At 47.9% G+C, this 20101-nt stretch overlaps 1 protein-coding gene across 3 annotated transcripts in view; it reads left to right on the top strand.

The window, feature by feature from the left end:
- Positions 1–20101, top strand: part of LOC139406550 (single-stranded DNA-binding protein 3-like) — a 134085-nt gene that overhangs the window by 96901 nt on the left and 17083 nt on the right. For 2 of the 3 annotated variants that reach the window (XM_071149250.1, XM_071149251.1), the window contains exons 5-9: positions 4233–4322; positions 14761–14844; positions 17077–17136; positions 17270–17336; positions 19906–19973. In XM_071149250.1, the coding sequence (XP_071005351.1) occupies positions 4233–4322; positions 14761–14844; positions 17077–17136; positions 17270–17336; positions 19906–19973 (369 nt within the window). The remainder of the gene's footprint in view (positions 1–4232; positions 4323–14760; positions 14845–17076; positions 17137–17269; positions 17337–19905; positions 19974–20101) is intronic. The other variant, XM_071149252.1, reaches the window with a different exon arrangement.

The raw sequence follows: 20101 nt of genomic DNA, 5'->3' as shown, positions 1-20101 counted from the left end.
GCAAAACTCCCTGAAATACAGTGAAAGATAAGATTGTGTAGTTCAGGATAGGTCTAATATACAGTCAATGTAGAAAAGTCATGTGTGCAGTATGCAACATCACAGTGCTAAAGTGAACAATACAAACCTCCACATACTCATGCCGCAGCCGTTTGACCCTCTCTGAATTCTGCTAAAAAGGCACTCGATAAAGTTGTTTCAAATCAAATCAAATTTATTTATATAGCCCTTCGTACATCAGCTGATATCTCAAAGTGCTGTACAGAAACCCAGCCTAAAACCCCAAACAGCAAGCAATGCAGGTGTAGGAGCACGGTGGCTAGGAAAAACTCCCTAGAAAGGCCAAAACCTAGGAAGAAACCTAGAGAGGAACCAGGCTATGTGGGGTGGCCAGTCCTCTTCTGCCTGTGCCGGGTGGAGATTATAACAGAACATGGCCAAGATGTTCAAATGTTCATAAATGACCAGCATGGTCCAATAATAATAATAAGGCAGAACAGTTGAAACTGGAGCAGCAGCACGGCCAGGTGGACTGGGGACAGCAAGGAGTCATCATGTCAGGTAGTCCAGCGGCATGGTCCTAGGGCTCAGGTCCTCCGAGAGAGAGAGAGAAAGAAAGAAAGAGAGAGAATTAGAGAGAGCACACTTAAATTCACACAGGACACCGAATAGGACAGGAGAAGTACTCCAGATATAACAAACTGACCCTAGCCCCCCAACACAAACTACTGCAGCATAAATACTGGAGGCTGAGACAGGAGGGGTCAGGAGACACTGTGGCCCCATCCGAGGACACCCCTGGACAGGGCCAAACAGGAAGGATATAACCCCACCCACTTTGCCAAAGCACAGCCCCCACACCACTAGAGGGATATCTTCAACCACCAACTTACCATCCTGAGACAAGGCCGAGTATAGCCCACAAAGATCTCCGCCACGACACAACCCAAGGGGGGGCGCCAACCCAGACAGGAAGATCACATCAGTGACTCAACCCACTCAAGTGACGCACCCCTCCCAGGGACGGTATGAAAGAGCCCCAGTAAGCCAGTCACTCAGCCCCTGTAATAGGGTTAGAGGCAGAGAATCCCAGTGGAAAGAGGGGAACCAGCCAGGCAGAGACAGCAAGGGCGGTTCGTTGCTCCAGAGCAGCGTTGCTCTTTCCGTTCACCTTCCCACTCCTGGGCCAGACTACACTCAATCATATGACCCACTGAAGAGATGAGTCTTCAGTAAAGACTTAAAGGTTGAGACCGAGTTTGTGTCTCTTACATGGGTAGGCAGACCATTCCATAAAAATTGAGCTCTATAGGAGAAAGCCCTGCCTCCAGCTGTTTGCTTAGAAATTCTAGGGACAATTAGGAGGCCTGCGTCTTGTGACCGTAGCGTACGTGTAGGTATGTACGGCAGGACCAAATCAGAGAGATAGGCAGGAGCAAGCCCATGTAATGCTTTGTAGGTTAGCAGTAAAACCTTGAAATCAGCCGTTGCCTTGACAGGAAGCCAGTGTAGAGAGGCTAGCACTGGAGTAATATGATAATTTTTTTTGGTTCTAGTCAAGATTCTAGCAGCAGTGTTTAGCACTAACTGAAGTTTATTTAGTGCTTAATCCGGGTAGCCGGAAAGTAGAGCATTGCAGTAGTCTAACCTAGAAGTGACAAAAGCATGGATACATTTTTCTGCATCATTTTTGGACAGAAAGTTTCAGATTTTTGCAATGTTATGTAGATGGAAAAAAGCTGTCCTTGAAATGGTCTTGATATGTTCTTCAAAAGAGAGATCAGGGTCCAGAGTAACGCCGAGGTCCTTCAGGGTTTTATTTGAGATGACTGTACAACCATTAAGATGAATTGTCAGATTCAACAGAAGATCTGTTTCATTTGAACCTGACGTCTTTTCAGTGTTGACAGAGACCTGATGGACATTATTGAAAATGGCATGGTCACTGATAATGTTGGCTTGTAGTTCTCTGAGCCTGATAGCATTATTGGCCAAAACCATGTTCATTATCTCTCTCTCTTGTTCTTGCGTGAATATGGGCCCCCTTCCTCCTTGTCGTTCCCGACCCTCAAACCTATGTAGAGAATAATACATGTAACTTACTGTACAATGTCACAGGAAGGGGTATCACAAGTGCTGATATGGTGCATACAATAAGCAGCTGATTACTGTAACTGTAGACAGATCTTTTACCTGTTTTCCTGTTGAAAAGTCCTTATGACAGATGCCACTGTATATCTGCTCAGATTTGGCTGAACTCTCAGTCCAGCCTCCCTCAGCGTCAATCCGTGGTCACAACATTGTCCACTAGTGTTGCACGAATGTCATTTGATAAGTTTGGTCCTCTTCTTTGTGCACATTCTCCTCCTGCTTCAGGTCTTCCTCGGCCTCTGGCTCGGCCTCTGCCTCTTCCTCTACCTCCTCCTCTGTGTACTCCTTCTCCTCCTCTGTGTACTCCTTCTCCTCCTCTGTGTACTCCTCCTCTCACCCTCACTCTTCTTCTGACTCCTTCCATTTTGGTTGAAGGCAGGTGAACCTACCTGCTGCATTTTTATAGTGCTTAAACCTGATTGGTGTGTCTACAATTTAGCAGTCATGTGTTTGTGCACCTGATGGCTGTGTTTAACAGATTGGCTCATAGGTGTGGTAATTTGACAGTCAGTGCTTTGGAATTGCAAGGAAGTGATATAATGATATACCTCTGTGTCTGATGTATACAAGTGTGTTTAGTGTTTTGCAAATCACTGTGTGAAATGTTTTGCAAATAGTGTGAAGTTGACAATGTGCTTACAGTTGTGCAAATCTAGCCTTGTGTTTTGCTCCTTGAGTGTAAGGTTTTGCTATTTGTGGGAAAAGTTCAATTTTAGTGTGTAAGCAATCGTAAAAAACTGTAACATGATGGTAGTAGTGTGGCCTTGGGTTCCATTTTCAATCAGCCAACATGGTGGCTCCACTGTACTGGACAAACAGCTGCCATTGACTAAATACTGTACATGCTGACAAACTCAGTTAACCACCTCTCATCACTCACTCACCTCCCCTCTGCCCTCTCCATTCATTCTGTTCTCCCCCTCACTCTCCTCTCTCTCCTCTCCCACTCTTCTTTTCTCTCCCCTCACTCCTATCATCACATCCCTCCCTTAGTCACACTCTTTCCTCTCCCCCTCTCTCCTCTCTTCTATCCCCTCTCCCCCTCTCCATGACCAAGCATTCACACTGCTGCCTCCCATACATAGTATGCACTAGAAGTCGTTGAGCGGTAACTAAATGGTCAGCAGTTGGTCCTCGCCCAGATAGGGCAGGTTTGAAGCTATTTGAAGACATTTATAATCCACCACTTATGCAGTCACTATATTTTCTTTGTCTACTGAATAAAGCAGTAACTACATAGCCTCTGTTCCCTGGCAACTGGTTCAACTATATGTAATGAAAATACCTTCCCACTACCATTATCTTACAATCACATCAAGCTTTTTTTATCCGCTTTGTGAGTGTGTGTGTGTTGCACACACACACGGCCTGCCCTGTGGCCCCAGGGCCCGTTAGTGAGTGTCTGGGCCGAGCGGGTTAGGGATGGAGGGGCTGTTTGCACTGTGATGGCTGGGGGGGGGTCTGGTTACATGGGGTGAGAGGGGAGGAGAGGGCTCTGGGCAGCTGTGTAATCCCCTTCACTGGGTGCTGCCTGGTGAATAGACAGCCTGAGAAACATACAACAGACTCAGCCACTGCCTTACATACCTTGGGGGAGGGGGCTCAACCCCCTGATTAGGAGAGATTTCACCACAGCTAGCCAAACACAAACAAAAGCACACACAACATATATTTCATTTATTTTGTATTTCTACTCAGCATAAATGTTTACAAATTCATAAAGAGAGACAGATGCTTGTCTTTTTAATATGGTCTGAATGCAGCGAAGAAGAAGCAATCTGAGCCAGACGGTCAGGTTGCAGATAATGTTACGCCTTATACTCCACCCATTTCTTCTGTCTGAAAACGCCAAAACCACCCAAAACAATCCACGTCTTTCCTCATGTGGAATACAACCCCGAGCAGTGGAGACTAGGCTACATCAGACTCTATTGTGAAGGGACAGATTTATTTAATTGCCTTTGTGTGTTGTATAATGTGTAAGATATGTGTTGTTCTGAGTAGTGAGTGTGAATGACTTGTGTGTGCGTGTTTGTTTCAGAGTACTAAGTGTGTGTGTGTGTTTACTTTGTGTTTTGCAGAGTGCAGCTGCTGCCCCTAGTCCGGTGATGGGTAACATGCCCCCCAACGATGGCATGCCTGGTGGACCCATGCCCCCGGGCTTCTTTCAAGTAAGATCTCTCGCTCGCTTGCAGTAGACTAGGTCTGGCTGGCCAGGGACAGGGAGGTTGGGATGGGAGGGAGGTTTTTCTCTGGGTTGTGTTACTCTGCTAATTCCTCCTGTCATCACTGCTGTCTGATGGCTGTCTGGGAAGCTAGGGAGGTCACCTGATGATGGGGGTGCGCACCCTATCTGACTACACACACACCGTCGTTTAAACATACTGTATCCTGAAAATATACTCTTGTTGATCAAATGTCATGAAGCTACTGCAAATATGGTTTCCAGTTTTGTCCAGTGTGTGGGTTTTTGTCCAGTGTGTGGGTTTTTGTCCAGTGTGTGGGTGTTTGTCCAGTGTGTGGGTTTTTTGTCCAGTGTGTGGACTTTTGTCCAGTGTGTGGGTTTTTGTCCAGTGTGTGGGTTTTTTGTCCAGTGTGTGGACTTTTGTCCAGTGTGTGGGTTTTTGTCCAGTGTATGTTTTTGCGGGGCTGGCTGTTGTACTGTCTTCTGTTGGTCCTGTTAGCCATGAGCGTGTGTGACAGAGAGAGGGGGGAGAGGGAGAGAGAGAAGAGGCCGAGAGGGACTGAAAGATGGAGAGAGAGAAGAGGCAGATATGAGGGAATGACTGAGAAAGAGAGGGACTGGGAGAGAGAAGAGAGATGGGGCAGAGAGGGAGGAAGAGGCAGAGATGGATAAGTAGAGGGAGGGAGTGAGAGAAGGGAAGTCTTACTCCACTGTTCTCCACTGCAGCAATTGCCTCCCTGCTCAGCGGCCAGTCAGGCAAAAGATAGTGGGGTGGGGGAGGGGGGGTGAAACAAAAGCCTACACACACACACACACACACACACAAGCACGCTGGATCAGTGTGTAGTAGTAAAGTATGGAGCAAAGATGACACCAGTTATTCCCTTGGCATCGTTTTACAATGGTGTACTGTAGACACACACACACACACACACACACACAGACTGAGCTCTCTGACAGACTGCCCCTCGGAGTCATTTAGTCTGTTGTCTATGCACAGTCAGATCTTACTAATCATGTGTTCTGTTTCCACTACTGTATTTGTTATCCAAGCTTAGCCCTCTGTAGAGGTTTCTCCAGCAGAGCTGTGGTGTGTTCTGAAAAATGATAACCCCTTCACTGTTATGGACAAGCTCTGTCTTCTCTTTACTAATGACCTTCCTCCTCTCCCCCCTCCTTCATGTGCTTGCTATCTTTCTCTCATTCACTTTTGTTCTCTATCTCTTACTCACTCTCTGTCTCACTCTCTCAACATCTCACGCACACACACACACACACACACACACACACACACACAACAACAACACAGTGACTTCTGCCTCTGCCCCCTCTTTCTTCTGCTAATCTCTCCTCCATGCAGGAATCAGCTACCTTCCTCACTTTTTACACCATCACCCATCATTCCTCAATATTCCTGCTTCTTTCTCTCTCTCCTCAGCTGACTTGTCTGTTTCTTTCTGTCAGGGAAAAAAGTACAAGAAAAAGTATTAAAAAGTTGTGCATAAATCAGAGTTTTTGCATGTGCTTGCAAGGTTGTACAGTACTGTGTGTGTGTGGCTGTGGCTGTGTGTGTGTGTGTGTGTGTGTGTGTGTGTGTGTGTGTGTGTGTGTGTGTGTGTGTGTGTGTGTGTGTGTGTGTGTGTGTGTGTGTGTGTGTGTGTGTGTGTGTGTGTGTGTGTGTGTGCATGGCTCTGTGAGTGGCTGTGTGTGTGTACATGGCTGTGTGTGCATGGCTGCATGTGTGTGTGCGTGGCTGTGCATGCGTGGCTGTGTGTGTGCAAGGCTGTGTGTGTGCATGGCTGTGTGGCTGTGTGTATGTGCATGGCTGTGTGTGTACGTGGCTGTGTACGTGTACGTGGCTGTGCGTGGCTGTGCGTGTGTGTGTGTGTGTGTGTACGTGGCTGTGCGTGTACGTGGCTGTGTGTGTGTGTGTGTGTGTGTGTACGTGGCTGTGTGTGTGTATGTGGCTGTGTGTGTGTGTGCGTGTATGTGGCTGCGTGTGCGTGTGCATGGCTGTGCGTGTGTGTGTGTGTGCGTGGCTGTGTATGTGTGTGTGCATGGCTGTGTGTGTGTGTGTGTGCAAGGCTGTGTGTGTGTGTGTGTGCAAGGCTGTGTGTGTGTGTGTGTTTGTGCAAGGCTGTGTGTGTGTGTGTGCGTGTGCGTGTGTGTTGGTTCAAGTCTGTGTGCGTGTGTGTGTTTGTGCAAGGCTGTGTGTGTGTGTGTGTGCAAGGCTATGTGTGTGCGTGTGTGTTGGTTCAAGTCTGTGTGCGTGTGTGTGTTTGTGCAAGGCTGTGTGTGTGTGTGTGTGTGTGTGTGTGTGTGTGTGTGTGTGTGTGTGTGTGTGTGTTTGTGCGTGTGTGTTGGTTCAAGTCTGTGTGCGTGTGTGTGTTTGTGCAAGGCTGTGTGTGTGTGTGTGCAAGGCTGTGTGTGTCTGTGAGTGGTAGTGTTTGTGTGTATGTGTGTGAGTGGCAGTGTGTGTGACTGGCAGTGTGTCTGTGTGTGTATGGCTGTGTGTGTGTCTGTGTGTATGGCTGTGTGTGCGTGCATGGCTGTGTGTGCTTGTGCATGGCTGTGTGTGCATGGCTGCGTGTGTGTGTGTGGCTGTGCGTGCGTGCGTGGCTGTGTGTGTGTGCGTGGCTGTGTGAGTGGCTGTGTGTGTGTACGTGGCTGTGTGTGCGTGTGCATGGCTGTGTGTGCATGGCTGCGTGTGTGTGTGTGTGGCTGTGCGTGCGTGGCTGTGTGTGTGTGTGTGAGTGTGTGTGCAAGGCTGTGTGTGTGCATGGCTGTGTGTGTGCGTGTGTGTTGGTGTGCATGGCTGTGTGTGTGTTGGTGTGTGTGTGTTTCTTTCTGTCAGGGAAAAAAGTACAAGAAAAAGTATTAAAAAGTTGTGCATAAATCAGAGTTTTTGCATGTGCTTGCAAGGTTGTACAGTACTGTGTGTGTGTGGCTGTGTGTGTGTGTGTGTGTGTGTGTGTGTGTGTGTGTGTGTGTGTGTGTGTGTGTGTGTGTGTGTGTGTGTGTGTGTGTGTGTGTGTGTGTGCATGGCTCTGTGAGTGGCTGTGTGTGTGTACATGGCTGTGTGTGCATGGCTGCATGTGTGTGTGCGTGGCTGTGCATGCGTGGCTGTGTGTGTGCAAGGCTGTGTGTGTGCATGGCTGTGTGGCTGTGTGTATGTGCATGGCTGTGTGTGTACGTGGCTGTGTACGTGTACGTGGCTGTGCGTGGCTGTGCGTGTGTGTGTGTACGTGGCTGTGCGTGTACGTGGCTGTGTGTGTGTGTGTGGTGTGTGTGTGTGTACGTGGCTGTGTGTGTGTATGTGGCTGTGTGTGTGTGTGCGTGTATGTGGCTGCGTGTGCGTGTGCATGGCTGTGCGTGTGTGTGTGTGTGCGTGGCTGTGTATGTGTGTGTGCATGGCTGTGTGTGTGTGTGTGCAAGGCTGTGTGTGTGTGTGTGTGCAAGGCTGTGTGTGTGTGTGTTTGTGCAAGGCTGTGTGTGTGTGTGCGTGTGTGCGTGTGCGTGTGCGTGTGTGTTGGTTCAAGTCTGTGTGCGTGTGTGTGTTTGTGCAAGGCTGTGTGTGTGTGTGTGTGTGCAAGGCTGTGTGTGTGCGTGTGTGTTGGTTCAAGTCTGTGTGCGTGTGTGTGTTTGTGCAAGGCTGTGTGTGTGTGTGTGTGTGTGCATGGCTGTGTGTGTGTGTGAGTGGTAGTGTGTGTGTGTGTGTGTGTGTGTGTGTGTGTGTGTGTGTGTGTGCGTGTGTGTTGGTTCAAGTCTGTGTGCGTGTTTGTGTTTGTGCAAGGCTGTGTGTGTGTGTGTGTGCAAGGCTGTGTGTGTGTGTGAGTGGTAGTGTTTGTGTGTATGTGTGTGAGTGGCAGTGTGTGTGACTGGCAGTGTGTCTGTGTGTGTATGGCTGTGTATGTGTCTGTGTGTATGGCTGTGTGTGCTTGTGCATGGCTGTGTGTGCATGGCTGCGTGTGTGTGTGTGGCTGTGCGTGCGTGCGTGGCTGTGTGTGTGTGCGTGGCTGTGTGAGTGGCTGTGTGTGTGTACGTGGCTGTGTGTGCGTGTGCATGGCTGTGTGTGCATGGCTGCGTGTGTGTGTGTGTGTGGCTGTGCGTGCGTGGCTGTGTGTGTGTGCGTGTGTGTGTGTGTGAGTGTGTGTGCAAGGCTGTGTGTGTGCATGGCTGTGTGTGTGCGTGTGTGTTGGTGTGCATGGCTGTGTGTGTGTTGGTGTGTGTGTGCATGGCTGTGTGTGTGTATGTGGCTGTGCGTGTACGTGGCTGTGTGTGTGTGCGTGTATGTGGCTGTGTGCGTGTGCATGGCTGTGCTGGTGTGTGTGGCTGTGTATGTTTGTGTATGTGTGCATGGCTGTGTGTGTGTGTGTGTGTGTGTGTGTGTGTGTGTGTGTGTGCATGGCTGTGTGTGGCTGTGTATGTGTGTGTATGTGTACATGGCTGTGTGTGTGTGTGTGTGTGTGTGTGTGTTTGCTTGTGCATGGCTGTGTGTGCTTTTGCGTGGCTGTGTGCATGAGTGCGTGGCGGTGTGCGTGGCTGTGTGTGCGTGGCTGTGTGCGTTGCTGTGCTTTTGCGTGGCTGTGTGCATGATTGTGTGTGTGGCTGTGTGCGTGCGTGTGCATGGCTGTGTGTGCGTGGCTGTGTGTGTGTGTGTGTGTGCGTGGTTGTGTGTATGTGTGTGCATGGCTGTGTGTGTGTCTGCATGGCTGTGTGTGTGTGCGTGTTTGTGTGCTTGGCTATGTGTGTTGGTGTGCATGGCTGTGTGTGTGTGTGTGCGTGGTTGTCTACGTGGCTGTGCGTGTATGTGGCTGTGTGTGTGCGTGTATGTGGCTGTGTGTGTGCGTGTATGTGGCTGTGTGTGTGCGTGGCTGTGAGCGTGTGCATGGCTGTGTGTGTGTGTGGCTGTGTGTGTGGCTGTGTGTGTGTGCATGGCGGTGTGGGTGCGTGTGCATGACTCTGTGTCCGTGTGCATGGCTGTGTGCGTGGCTGTGTGTGTTGCTGTGCGTGCGTGGCTGTGTGCGTCGCTGTGCGTGCATGGCTATGTGTGCGTGGCTGTGTGTGTGTGTGTGTGCATGGCTGTGTGTGTGTGTGTGCATGGCTGTGTGTGTGTGTGTGCATGGCTGTGTGTGTGTGTGCGTGTGTGTTTGTGTGCTTGGCTATGTGTGTTGGTGTGCATGGCTGTGTGTGCGCGTGGTTGTCTACGTGGTTGTGTGTGTACGTGGCTGTGTGTATGTGGCTGTGTATGTGCGTGGCTGTGAGCGTGTGCATGGCTGTGTGTGTGCAAGGCTGTGTGTGTTTGTTCAAGGCTGTGTGTGTGTGTGTGTGTGTGTGTGTGTGCTTGTGCGTGGCTGTGTGCGTGGCTGTGTGTGTGTGTTGGTGTGCTTGGCTGTGTGCTGGTGTGCTTGGCTGTGAGTGTGTGCGTGGCTGTGTGTGTGCATGGCTGTGTATGTGTGTGCATGAGTTTGTGTGTGTGCGTGCATGAATGTGTGTGTATGCATGAGTGTGTGTGTGCGTGTGCATGTGTGTATATGTGGCTGTGTGTGTGTGTGTGTGTGTGTGTGTACGTGGTTGTGCCTGTACATGGCTGTGTGTGTGTGTGTGTGTGTGTGTGTGTGTGTGTGTGTGTGTGTGTGTGTGTGTGTGTGCATGCATGCATGGCGGTGTATGCGTGTTTGTACAATAGTAGCGAGTGGCGTGTGTTCCAGCAGCCCTCCCAAATTCAGAGGAGAGGGGTAATTAACATAGGTGACCCCAGCACTGATGGGGTAGCCCCGAGAGCAGCCCCGAGAGACTCCCCTAATCTGTACCTCATAGGCCAGGGCTCACATCAGGGTCCTGCAGTGGAGGGGAGGGAGGAAGGGAAGGAAGGAGGGAGAGTTTGGGGAAGGAGGACCACAAAGCCTGTGTGTTGGCATCTGGCCCGGATCTGCGATTCTCCCTGATATAGCAGGGGTCGGCCCGCTTAATAATCCTCACGGCAAAACTTCACTGGGAAGGGCAGGCCCAACGCACACTAGGAGAGTGGAGGACTAGGAGACTGCTGGTACACAGTAACAGCAGGCTACCCCAGTGAGGTTAGCAGAAAACATTATTAAATTATTAGGTTTTACATTTTTAAAAAATATATATATTTAACCTTTATTTAACTAGGCAAGTCAGTTTTATTATTTACAATGAAGGCCTACGCCGGCCAAACGACACTGGGCAAATTGTGCGCCGACATTGGGACTCCCAATCACGGACGGCTGTGATACAGCCTGGAATCAAACCAGGGTCTGTAGTGATGCCTCTAACACTGAGATGCAGTGGCTTAGACCACTGCTCCACTCGGAAGCCCCAAAATTATCCAGAGCAATTCGTGTTCAGTGCCTTGCTCAAGGGCACAACAGATTTTTCACGTAGTCGGCTCAGGGATTGGAACCAGAGTCTTTTCGGTTACTGGCCCAACGCTCGTAACTGCTAGGCTACCTGCCGCTCCTATGTCAATCCATTGTTATTTCAAACCATACTCTTAAAGCCGTAAACCGTGGTCATAAATAGAACAGAGCTGGTTTCTAATCTACAGTATATGCACTGTTACAGGAATGTGTCTCCATAGTCAGAGACAGCTAGCTAACTGTCATCTAAAATTGGATCACCGTTGGTGCGTATCGTAGTTATGTCGCCTGGGGCTGAGTTTGTTGGTCAGGTGAGTCTTAAGAGTCAAGGTACTGATAGGTGATAATGTCTAGCTTGGGTGTAGTAGCTACTCTCTTCTAGAGAATCATCCACAGATGACGCAACCACTATTGCACTCCACTCTGCCCTTTCCCACCTGGACAAGAGGAACACCAATGTGAGAATGCTGTTCACTGACAACAGCTCAGCTTTCAACACCAGTAGTGCCCTCCAGGCTCATCACTAAGCTAAGGACCCTGTGATTAAACACCTCCCTCTGCAACTGGATCCTGGACTTCCTGACGAGCCTCCCCCATGTGGTGAGGGTAGGCAACAACACATCTGCCACGCTACTTGATTCAGAGGGGTTGGGTTAAATGCGGAAGACACATTTTGGTTGAATGCATTCGGTTGTACAACTGACTAGATATCCCCCTTTCCCTCAACACGGGGGCCCCTCAGAGGTGCATGCTTAGTCCCCTCCTGTACTCCCTGTTCACACATGACTAGGAGCTGATTGTGGACAACAGGAAATGGAGGGCCGAGCACGCCACCATTCACATCAACAGAGCTGTAGTGGAACGGGTCGAGAGCTTCTGTGTCCATATCACTCTGGATCTATTATGGTCCACACACACACAAGGCAGTCATGAAGAGGGCACAACAATGCCTATTCCCCCTCCGGAGGATGCAAAGATTTGGCATGGGCCCTCCGATCCTCAAAAAGTTATACAGTTGCACCATTAAGAGCATCTTGACTGGTTTCTTCAGAACTTGGTATGGCTACTGTTTGGCAAGGCGCTACAGAGAGTAGTGCGTACAGCCCAGTACATCACTGGGGTCGAGTTCCCTGCCATCCAGTAAGCATTTCACTGTTAGTCTACACCTGTTGTTTACGAAGCATGTGATTTTAATAATATTTTCTATGATTTGATTTGAACTCTGTTGGGTTGATTGACTACCCATTGTGTTTGAACATGTCTTGGTCTCTATGGTAGAAGGTTAGACTGGATCCTATGGGTTAAAGTTTGAGAATGCCTGGTAGAAGTGATATGTGAATAGGACCACTGGAAAAGGAGTATTGGCATTCCTGGGCCAACTCTTTCTCTCTCTCCAGTCCCAGTCTGTTGTTCACGCTGTCAACTGTCTCTCTGTAGCCTAGTCTGGCAGTAGCATATTGTACGAGTGGTTCAACTAAACCTGGTTTGGATTCTAATGACGAAGACTCTTGAGCTGTTGATTCAGGATTCTAGTTTATGTTCAACCATTGCAGAGCCTATTCCAGGTCTGCCACTGAAACGAAGACTGACATTCCTGACCACTGTGGCAGGAATCACAGATACACGACAGTGACTCACGGCTTCATACCATAGTAACACGCTAAATCAGCGCACTATTCTTCAGTCTCCTCGGGGAGCAAACCCTCATAGCAGTCTCTCCTCACTGAGCTGACAGGTTGCCATGACATGAGCCTGTAGCACTGCTGCTGGAATGTAGAAAGGAATGACAATGAGTGTGCGTTGTGCTGTTGTTCAACCAGGCTTTGTTTGTTGTGTTTCAGTTTGCCTTTTGTGTTCGGGCCTGTCTATGGTAGATCTGCACTGCCCTCTAGTGGAGATGGAGAAGTACTGTATATGCATACACACATGACTGGCTCAGTATTGCCATCCAATCTGTGTTCAGTTACTGCCTTTTCAGGGAAAGCAGCAGAGTTGTTGTGTTGTTCCTAAAGCAGATCTGGGGAGGGTGAGTCTGGGAGTACATTGGGTGGCTTTTGTTGATGGGTTTGTGGTACGTTGCCAAGCTGTTATCTCCTTAGCTGTGTAGAAAATGATTTTATTAATTGCTTCATTTAACCCCCACCCCCCCAACCCCTTCTTCCCCTGTACAGACGCACCCGTACAGACACACACACACAGTCCACCGCTACAGCGACAGTCCACCACTTTAAACTGTTGGGAGGCCAGGTAGTGCAGCTGGTGTTGACCACCATCCAAAAAGCTGCTAGCTACCTCGGCCCCATGCTCAACCATTGCCGCAACGCTACTATTTACATTTGACATTTTAGTCATTTAGCAGACGCTCTTATCTAGAGCCACTTACAGGTGCAGTTAGGGTAATTGTCTTGTTTAACGATATATCAACATATTTTTCACCTAGTCTACTATCATGACTTGTGACATCTGTCTTTTTCATAACACTTACTCAGATACAGAACTCTACAGCTGCAGTCATATTTGTTACTGTTAAAAAATGTCATATTTTTTCTCTTCTCTAGGTTAGAATTGTAAATGAAAGCATTAGGCTGCTATAGTAAGTGGGTTTTATATACAACACACACTTGTAAAAACCTCATGTTAAACTCTCGCTGGAAACACTTAATCACAAGAGCTCCTCATAAGTCCATAGCTATGTGCCTTATCAACACGGCACTCACTTGGAGAGGCCTGTACATGAGGTGGCCGAGGAGGACGATGATGACTTAGTGGGTACATATACCTCTAACACTGTACACCTCTAAGTCAGCATTGGTTGTCTTGCTGCTTGCCTCTTAGGGCTGAAGCATTGTTGTACTGCTAAAACAAAGTAGTTGAATGCATTAGAGTTGAGGTTTTATTTATTTTCATTCTCAAGCTCAATTTTTGTACATTTTGTTTCACTGCTCTCCCCTCTGTCAGCGCACCACCATTCTCCCCAGTGCCAGGGCTTCTCAGGGTGGTTGAGCAGGAGAAGGGGAGATACTGCTGGTGTCTGCTGCTGCTTGGTCTGTCGGAACTGAAGAGAGTTTGTTTGATTTAGTGGGAATTAGGTTTCATCAGACAGGTTGGATCTTCTAGTGAGATGTGTTAAATAGAAGGATTGTCTCCTGGCCAGGTGCAGACATGTGTAGTGTGTTAGACAGATAAGTGTCTCTGCTCCCGTGGGCAGACATTCAGTTGAAATAGGTGTGTGTGTGTGTGTGTGTGTGTGTGTGTGTGTGTGTGTGTTTAGTTAGTGCTCATACAAGTGTGTGTCTGGTGTTGCAGATTTGAAATGGCAGGATTAGGGGATTACCAGTCTGCTACATTACCTGAAGGCTTCAGCAGTGCAGCAGGGTGTGTATGCATGCGTGACTGGTGTGCACGTTGTGTGTGTGTGTGGGGGTGGGGGGGGGGGGGGTCTGCTGCTACTGCATGGTTACCTTAGAGCTTCAGGCGTCATGGAGGCTCTGAAAGACTGGCTGATAAAACAACACATGACTGTGAACGTGTGTGGTCTCCTCTGTATGATTGGGTTTACATACTGTGTGTTCAAGTGAGAACAGGAGGTGCTTTCTTAATGGGTTATCTAGGTATACATATTTCTGAGGTTAGATGTTTTATGTAATGTATTTACGTACATAGTTACTGTATGTGGTAAGATTTCCTTTTCTACACTGTCAGTTGGGAATTACTTAAGTATGACTGTTTTGCTAAGAGATTCATTAAATTATATTATATTTAAGTTTAAGTTGATTATTTTAACACATTTCATGAATAAAGACACAGTACACACACCTGCAGTGAAATAGGAATGAATTCTAAACAGTTAGCCATAGTGGTCTAGTGTGTTTAAAAGCACAGCTGATCCATGAGCCAGAGGTTGTGTAGTGCTTCTATCCTGGGCAGGTGTTTTTATGTGTGCTAGATGTAGAGGGAGCATCAACACCTATAGATAGCTCAACTCCATGGCCCTCCGAGCCTCACTGTGTCACTCATCTCCCTCTCTCTTCTCTCTTAAAGGGACCTCCCGGCTCCCAGCCGTCACCCCACGCACAGCCACCCCCACACAATCCCAACAACCCCATGATGGGACCTCATGGCCAGGTAAGACACACTCACACACACCCTTCTCTCTCACACACGCTTTGCCCCCTCTCCCTCACCTCTTGCTGCATAGGCAGGCACTCCCTCTTTCACTTCTCACTCACTATCTCTGCCTGACCACTTCACACTGAGAGGCCTCTGTCTCCCTTAGTCTCTTCCTCTCTGCCTGACCACTTCACACTGAGAGGCCTCTGTCTCCCTTAGTCTCTTCCTCTCTGCCTGACCACTTCACACTGAGAGGCCTCTGTCTCCCTTGGTCTCTTCCTCTCTGCCTGACCACTTCACACTGAGAGGCCTCTGTCTCCCTCGGTCTCTTCCTCTTTTGCACTCCCTCCCTTATCTGTCTCTTTTTGTCTCTCACCCACACTCCCTACCCACCTCCCACCCCCCAAAACATATGTCCATACAAACAGCCCTGCTCTCTAGTTGTGGACAGACAGTGGCCATGACGCTGTAGATTGGATAAATAATTCAGCTGTGTTGGCCCAGCTGTAGAGAATAGAGGAAGAGTGGGGGTGCATCTGGCCAGGCTGAGCAGAGCAGGCATGCTCTCTCCTCTCCCTGACCCCGGCACTCACTATCCCATATCCCATCAATATCCCATTCATGTCCCATTAATATTGCACTGTGGAGCGCTCGCACACAAACTCACCACAACTTGGCTTAGACAAAAGCAGAGGGGGAGAGAGGGATGGGAGAGAGGAGAGAGGGATGGGAGAGAGGAGAGAGGGATGGGAGAGAGGAGAGAGGGATGGGAGAGAGGAGAGAGAGATGGGAGAGAGGAGAGAGGGATTGGAGAGGGGAGAGAGAAGGGAGAGGGGGGGAGAGAGGAGAGAGAGATGGGAGAGAGGAGAGAGGGATTGGAGAGGGGAGAGAGAAGGGAGAGGGGGGGAGAGAATTAAGGACAGCTAGATGGAGGGAGAAGGGGAAGGGATAGAGGGAGAGCGATAGAGGGTGAAGGGGAAATAGCAGTCTTTCCCTCCAGGGCCTGGTCATTACTTAACCTGTCCTCCAGCTGGCCTCGTCTCCCTTCGACCAAGTAGTACCTTGTGTTTAATTGTCTCTGAAAGCCTGTTTCTGTGTTGTCATGGCGTCATGTTTCGCCTGACCGTACACATCTCTCATAGCATGATCATTTGTGTGTTATGTCATTGTCAATAACACTGGTTAGTTGAGCTCTTAATGATTATTATATTTTGTTTTCCCTTGATTAATGAAAGTATTTTTTAGATACAACTTTTTTTTGTTAAGGCGTCCGAATACTTCTCAGCCTAAACAGTTCAGAACAGTCCATGCACATATTATGACAACATTTTGTGACGTCTTGGATTTTTTCTCGAGGCAAGCTGAAGTCAGTAGCCGAAGTCTACGCCCCCTCATCGGACATTATTCAACAGTAGGAATTCTTGAATGAAGTGCCTGTACTCCTGCATGTTTTTTCACTTGAGATATACTGAACCAAACACCTTATTTAGATGTCAAATTGCGCGTCTAAGATCTCGTTGGCAAAAACATCAAAATGAATGACAGATTTCTTGAATTATCTTAGATTAAGTCAGACTATTTTGTGGAAGGGTATACTGGCTACGGTGTCTTAAAATGGACAAACGGTACTATTGCTGCTTTTTTCTTGTTCTTCAAGCCAAGGTCTTTTTAAAGGAGTATGCGAGCACAACTCGGCTAGGCGCCAGCCGAACTGAAGCATGTTGACGCCTTTAGATACACTGAGATATTTTCTGTGGTTCTATCACACTGTCAAAATGTTGTCTGGTAGCTCTGTTGGACAATTGATCAATACAGTCAGTTGTGTGTGTGTGTGTGTGGGGGTGTGTGCATGTGTAAAAAACGATATAGATGTGTATTCTTCCACTACCCTCCTGCACACACCCTCCCATCCTCATCCCTCATCCTCTACAGTTCCCTCATTCAACATGCTGACATCACCCACGCCCATCCTCTACTCCACCTTTCTCTCTCTCCATCTCTTCCCCCCTATCTCTTTATCTTCCCTCTTTATTTCCCCTGTTCTATTCTGTTCTATTAGTCTTCAGCATCTGAGGACTATTGTTCAGACTGTTGTTCAGACTATTGTTCAGACACAACCTTTGCCTTGTGTAGAATGCAAACAAAGCTCACTTTCTCCAGCACAATGGTTCCCCCTGCTGACAGCTGAAAGTCGTACAGTAACATGATGGATAAGACTGACGTTGACATCTGTCCTCCTCCCCACAGCCTTTCATGTCCCCAAGGTACCCAGGTGGACCTCGCCCCTCACTCCGCATGCCAAATCAGGTAAAGTACCCCCCCCCCCAAAACAAAAGGTGTTCTCTACTAGAAGTATGTGTCTTACATGTGAGTAGTACATTGTCAGGGAGTTGAATGCTCTGTGTTAATGTTCCTCTGTCTCTTACCCTTTGTCTCTCAGCCCCCTGTGGGAGTCCCAGGGTCACAGCCTCTCCTGCCAAACAGCCTGGACCCCACCAGACCACAGGGTAAACACCTCACACTTCTATTCATTTTGTAACGTGTAATATCTATTAGCTTAAAGCTGGAATCAGTACTTGGTGAAACTGCCACAACGAACACTGTTTTTCTTAACATCGGACATCATTGCTTTCGTGATAGAAAGGGGTATGTACTGCATATTCATCTGCCTCTGGGTAGAAAAACACCTCAACCCCCTAGAGTCGATTGACACACCACTGCATCAATCTAAATGACATAACAAGGTGGCAGAGCTAGAATGGTGTTTGTCAGACCATGAGATATCCAAAAATCGGTCTTCTTACGAAAACGTCTGTAGCGTCTGAACAGTTTGACCTAGAAACCATGGAAAGAGGACACTCTCACGATGGTGTTCTCAGTTTTGCTCTACGGCCCTCCCAAGTGTCAGGGGACTTGTCTGACGTCGGTACCGTCGATGTGCCAACTTCTGTTATTTGCATTTGGGCTACAAACTAATGTGACCCCACTGTGGAAAGGGGAGATTCTCTATTTATTTATTTATTTATTTTGAATTTTACCCCGTTTTCTCCCCAACTTCGTGGTATCCAATTGTTTTAGTAGCTACTATCTTGTCTCATCGCTACAACTCCCATACGGGCTCGGGAGAGACAAAGGTTGAAAGTCATGCGTCCTCCAATACACAACCCAACCAAGCCGCACTGCTTCTTAACACAGCGCGCATCCAACCCGGAAGCCAGCCGCACCAATGTGTCGGAGGAAACACCGTGCACCTGGCAACCATGGTTAACGCGCACTGCGCCCGACAGGAGTCACTGGTGCGCGATGAGACAAGGACATCCCTACCGGCCAACCCCTCCCTAACACGGCGACGCTAGGCCAATTGTGCGTCGCCCCACGGACCTCCCGGTCGCGGCCGTTTACGACAGAGCCTGGGCACGAACTCAGAGTCTCTGATGGCACAACTGACGCTGCAGTACAGCACCCTTAACCACTGCGCCACCCGGGAGGCGAAAGGGGAGATTCTCACGATCACAATGGGGTTCTCCAAGTGTCACAGGACTCGTCTGAAGATAACATTTATGGAAGTATAAAGGTAGTTTTGTGCATACCCCCAAAAAGGAGTTAAATACAGAATCCCACAGTATCCCTTTAACCTGTTGCGACGACCAAACCCGGATCCGGGATTCTATTTATAGACCTAAGCTCATTACCATAACGCAACGTTAACTATTCATGAAAATCGCAAATGAAATGAAATAAATATGCTATCTCTCAAGCTTAGCCTTTTGTTAACAACACTGTCATCTCAGATTTTCAAAATATGCTTTTCAACCATAGGAAAACAATCATTTGTGTAACAGTAGCTAGCTAGCGTAGCATTTAGCGTTAGCATTAGCGTTAGCATTTATCAGGCAACTATCACAAAAACAAGTAAAGCCTTCAAATAAAATAACTTACCTTTGAATAACTTCTGATGTTTTCAATGAGGAGACTCTCAGTTAGATAGCAATGCTCATTTTTTCCAAAAAGATTCTTTGTGTATTAGAAATAGCTCCGTTTTGTACATCACATTTGGCTACCAAAAAAAAATAAAAATAAATCAGCACTCAAAACGCGAACTTTTTTCCAAATTAACTCCATAATATCGACTGAAACATGGCAAACGTGGTTTAGAATCAATCCTCAAGGTGTTTTTCCACATATCTCTTCGATGATATATCCTTCGTGGAAGCCTGGTTTCTCCTTGCTCTCAAATGGAAAAATAATTGCACCTGGCTTTGCGCTCCAATTTCGACGCAGGGACACCAGGCAGACACTTGGAAAATGTAGTCTCTTATGGTCAATCTTCCAATGAAATGCCTACAAATACGTCACAATGCTACAAACACCTTGGGGAAACGACAGAAAGTGTAGGCTCATTCCTTGCGCAATCACAGCCATATAAGGAGACAATGGAAAACAGAGCTTCAGAGATTCTGCTCATTTCCTGGTTGACGTATCATCTTGGTTTCGCCTGTAGAATGAGTTCTGGGGCACTTACAGACAATATCTTTGCAGATTCTGAAACTTCAGAGTGTTTTCTTTCCAAAACGGTCAATAATATGCATAGTCGAGCATCTTTTCGTGACAAAATATTGCGCTTAAAACGGGAACGTTTTTTATCCAAAAATGAAATAGCGCCCCTAGAGATCCAAGAGGTTAAAGGTGCAATATCCCTTTAAAGGTGCAATATGCAGAAATCACTCCGCCATTTCCTGGTTGCAAAAAATCCAATAGTTTCTGTGACAAAACAAGCAAACCATCTAAATCGCTGTAAAATATTTTTTCAATAACCACCATTTTTGTATTTTCAGCTGTTTGAAGCTGGTGTACAAAACCCAAAGTAAAAGACGCAAAAACGGAACTTAAGAACGGGAAGCATAGAAATTGGACACACAGAACAGATCTACTGCTTCTTAGATTTGCTTTCAATGAAAATGACAGATCTATAACTAACATTGCATATTGCAGCTTTAGGGATATGTGCTTGTAGAATGTATTTGGTCTGAAATTGTCCAATGCTGACGGACTTCCTCTCGATCATCCCTCCTCCAGGACATCCAAACATGGGCGGCCCGATGCGGATGAATCCCCCCAGAGGGATGGGTGGCATGGGCCCACAGGTACAGGCAGACACCATGACTCCCCCTAAACTCTGCTGCTCCACCCCTCTATCCATGATCCCCATGTCCATTTACAGCATAACACACTAAACACACAAGGTTGCTTTCATCGCTACTTATTCACTAAT

The sequence above is a fragment of the Oncorhynchus clarkii genome, chromosome 4, assembly GCF_045791955.1.
Source record: "Oncorhynchus clarkii lewisi isolate Uvic-CL-2024 chromosome 4, UVic_Ocla_1.0, whole genome shotgun sequence".
NCBI lineage: Eukaryota > Metazoa > Chordata > Actinopteri > Salmoniformes > Salmonidae > Oncorhynchus > Oncorhynchus clarkii.
The sequence above is the reverse complement of the archived record's forward strand: the minus strand, read 5'-3'. Positions and strand labels throughout refer to the sequence as shown.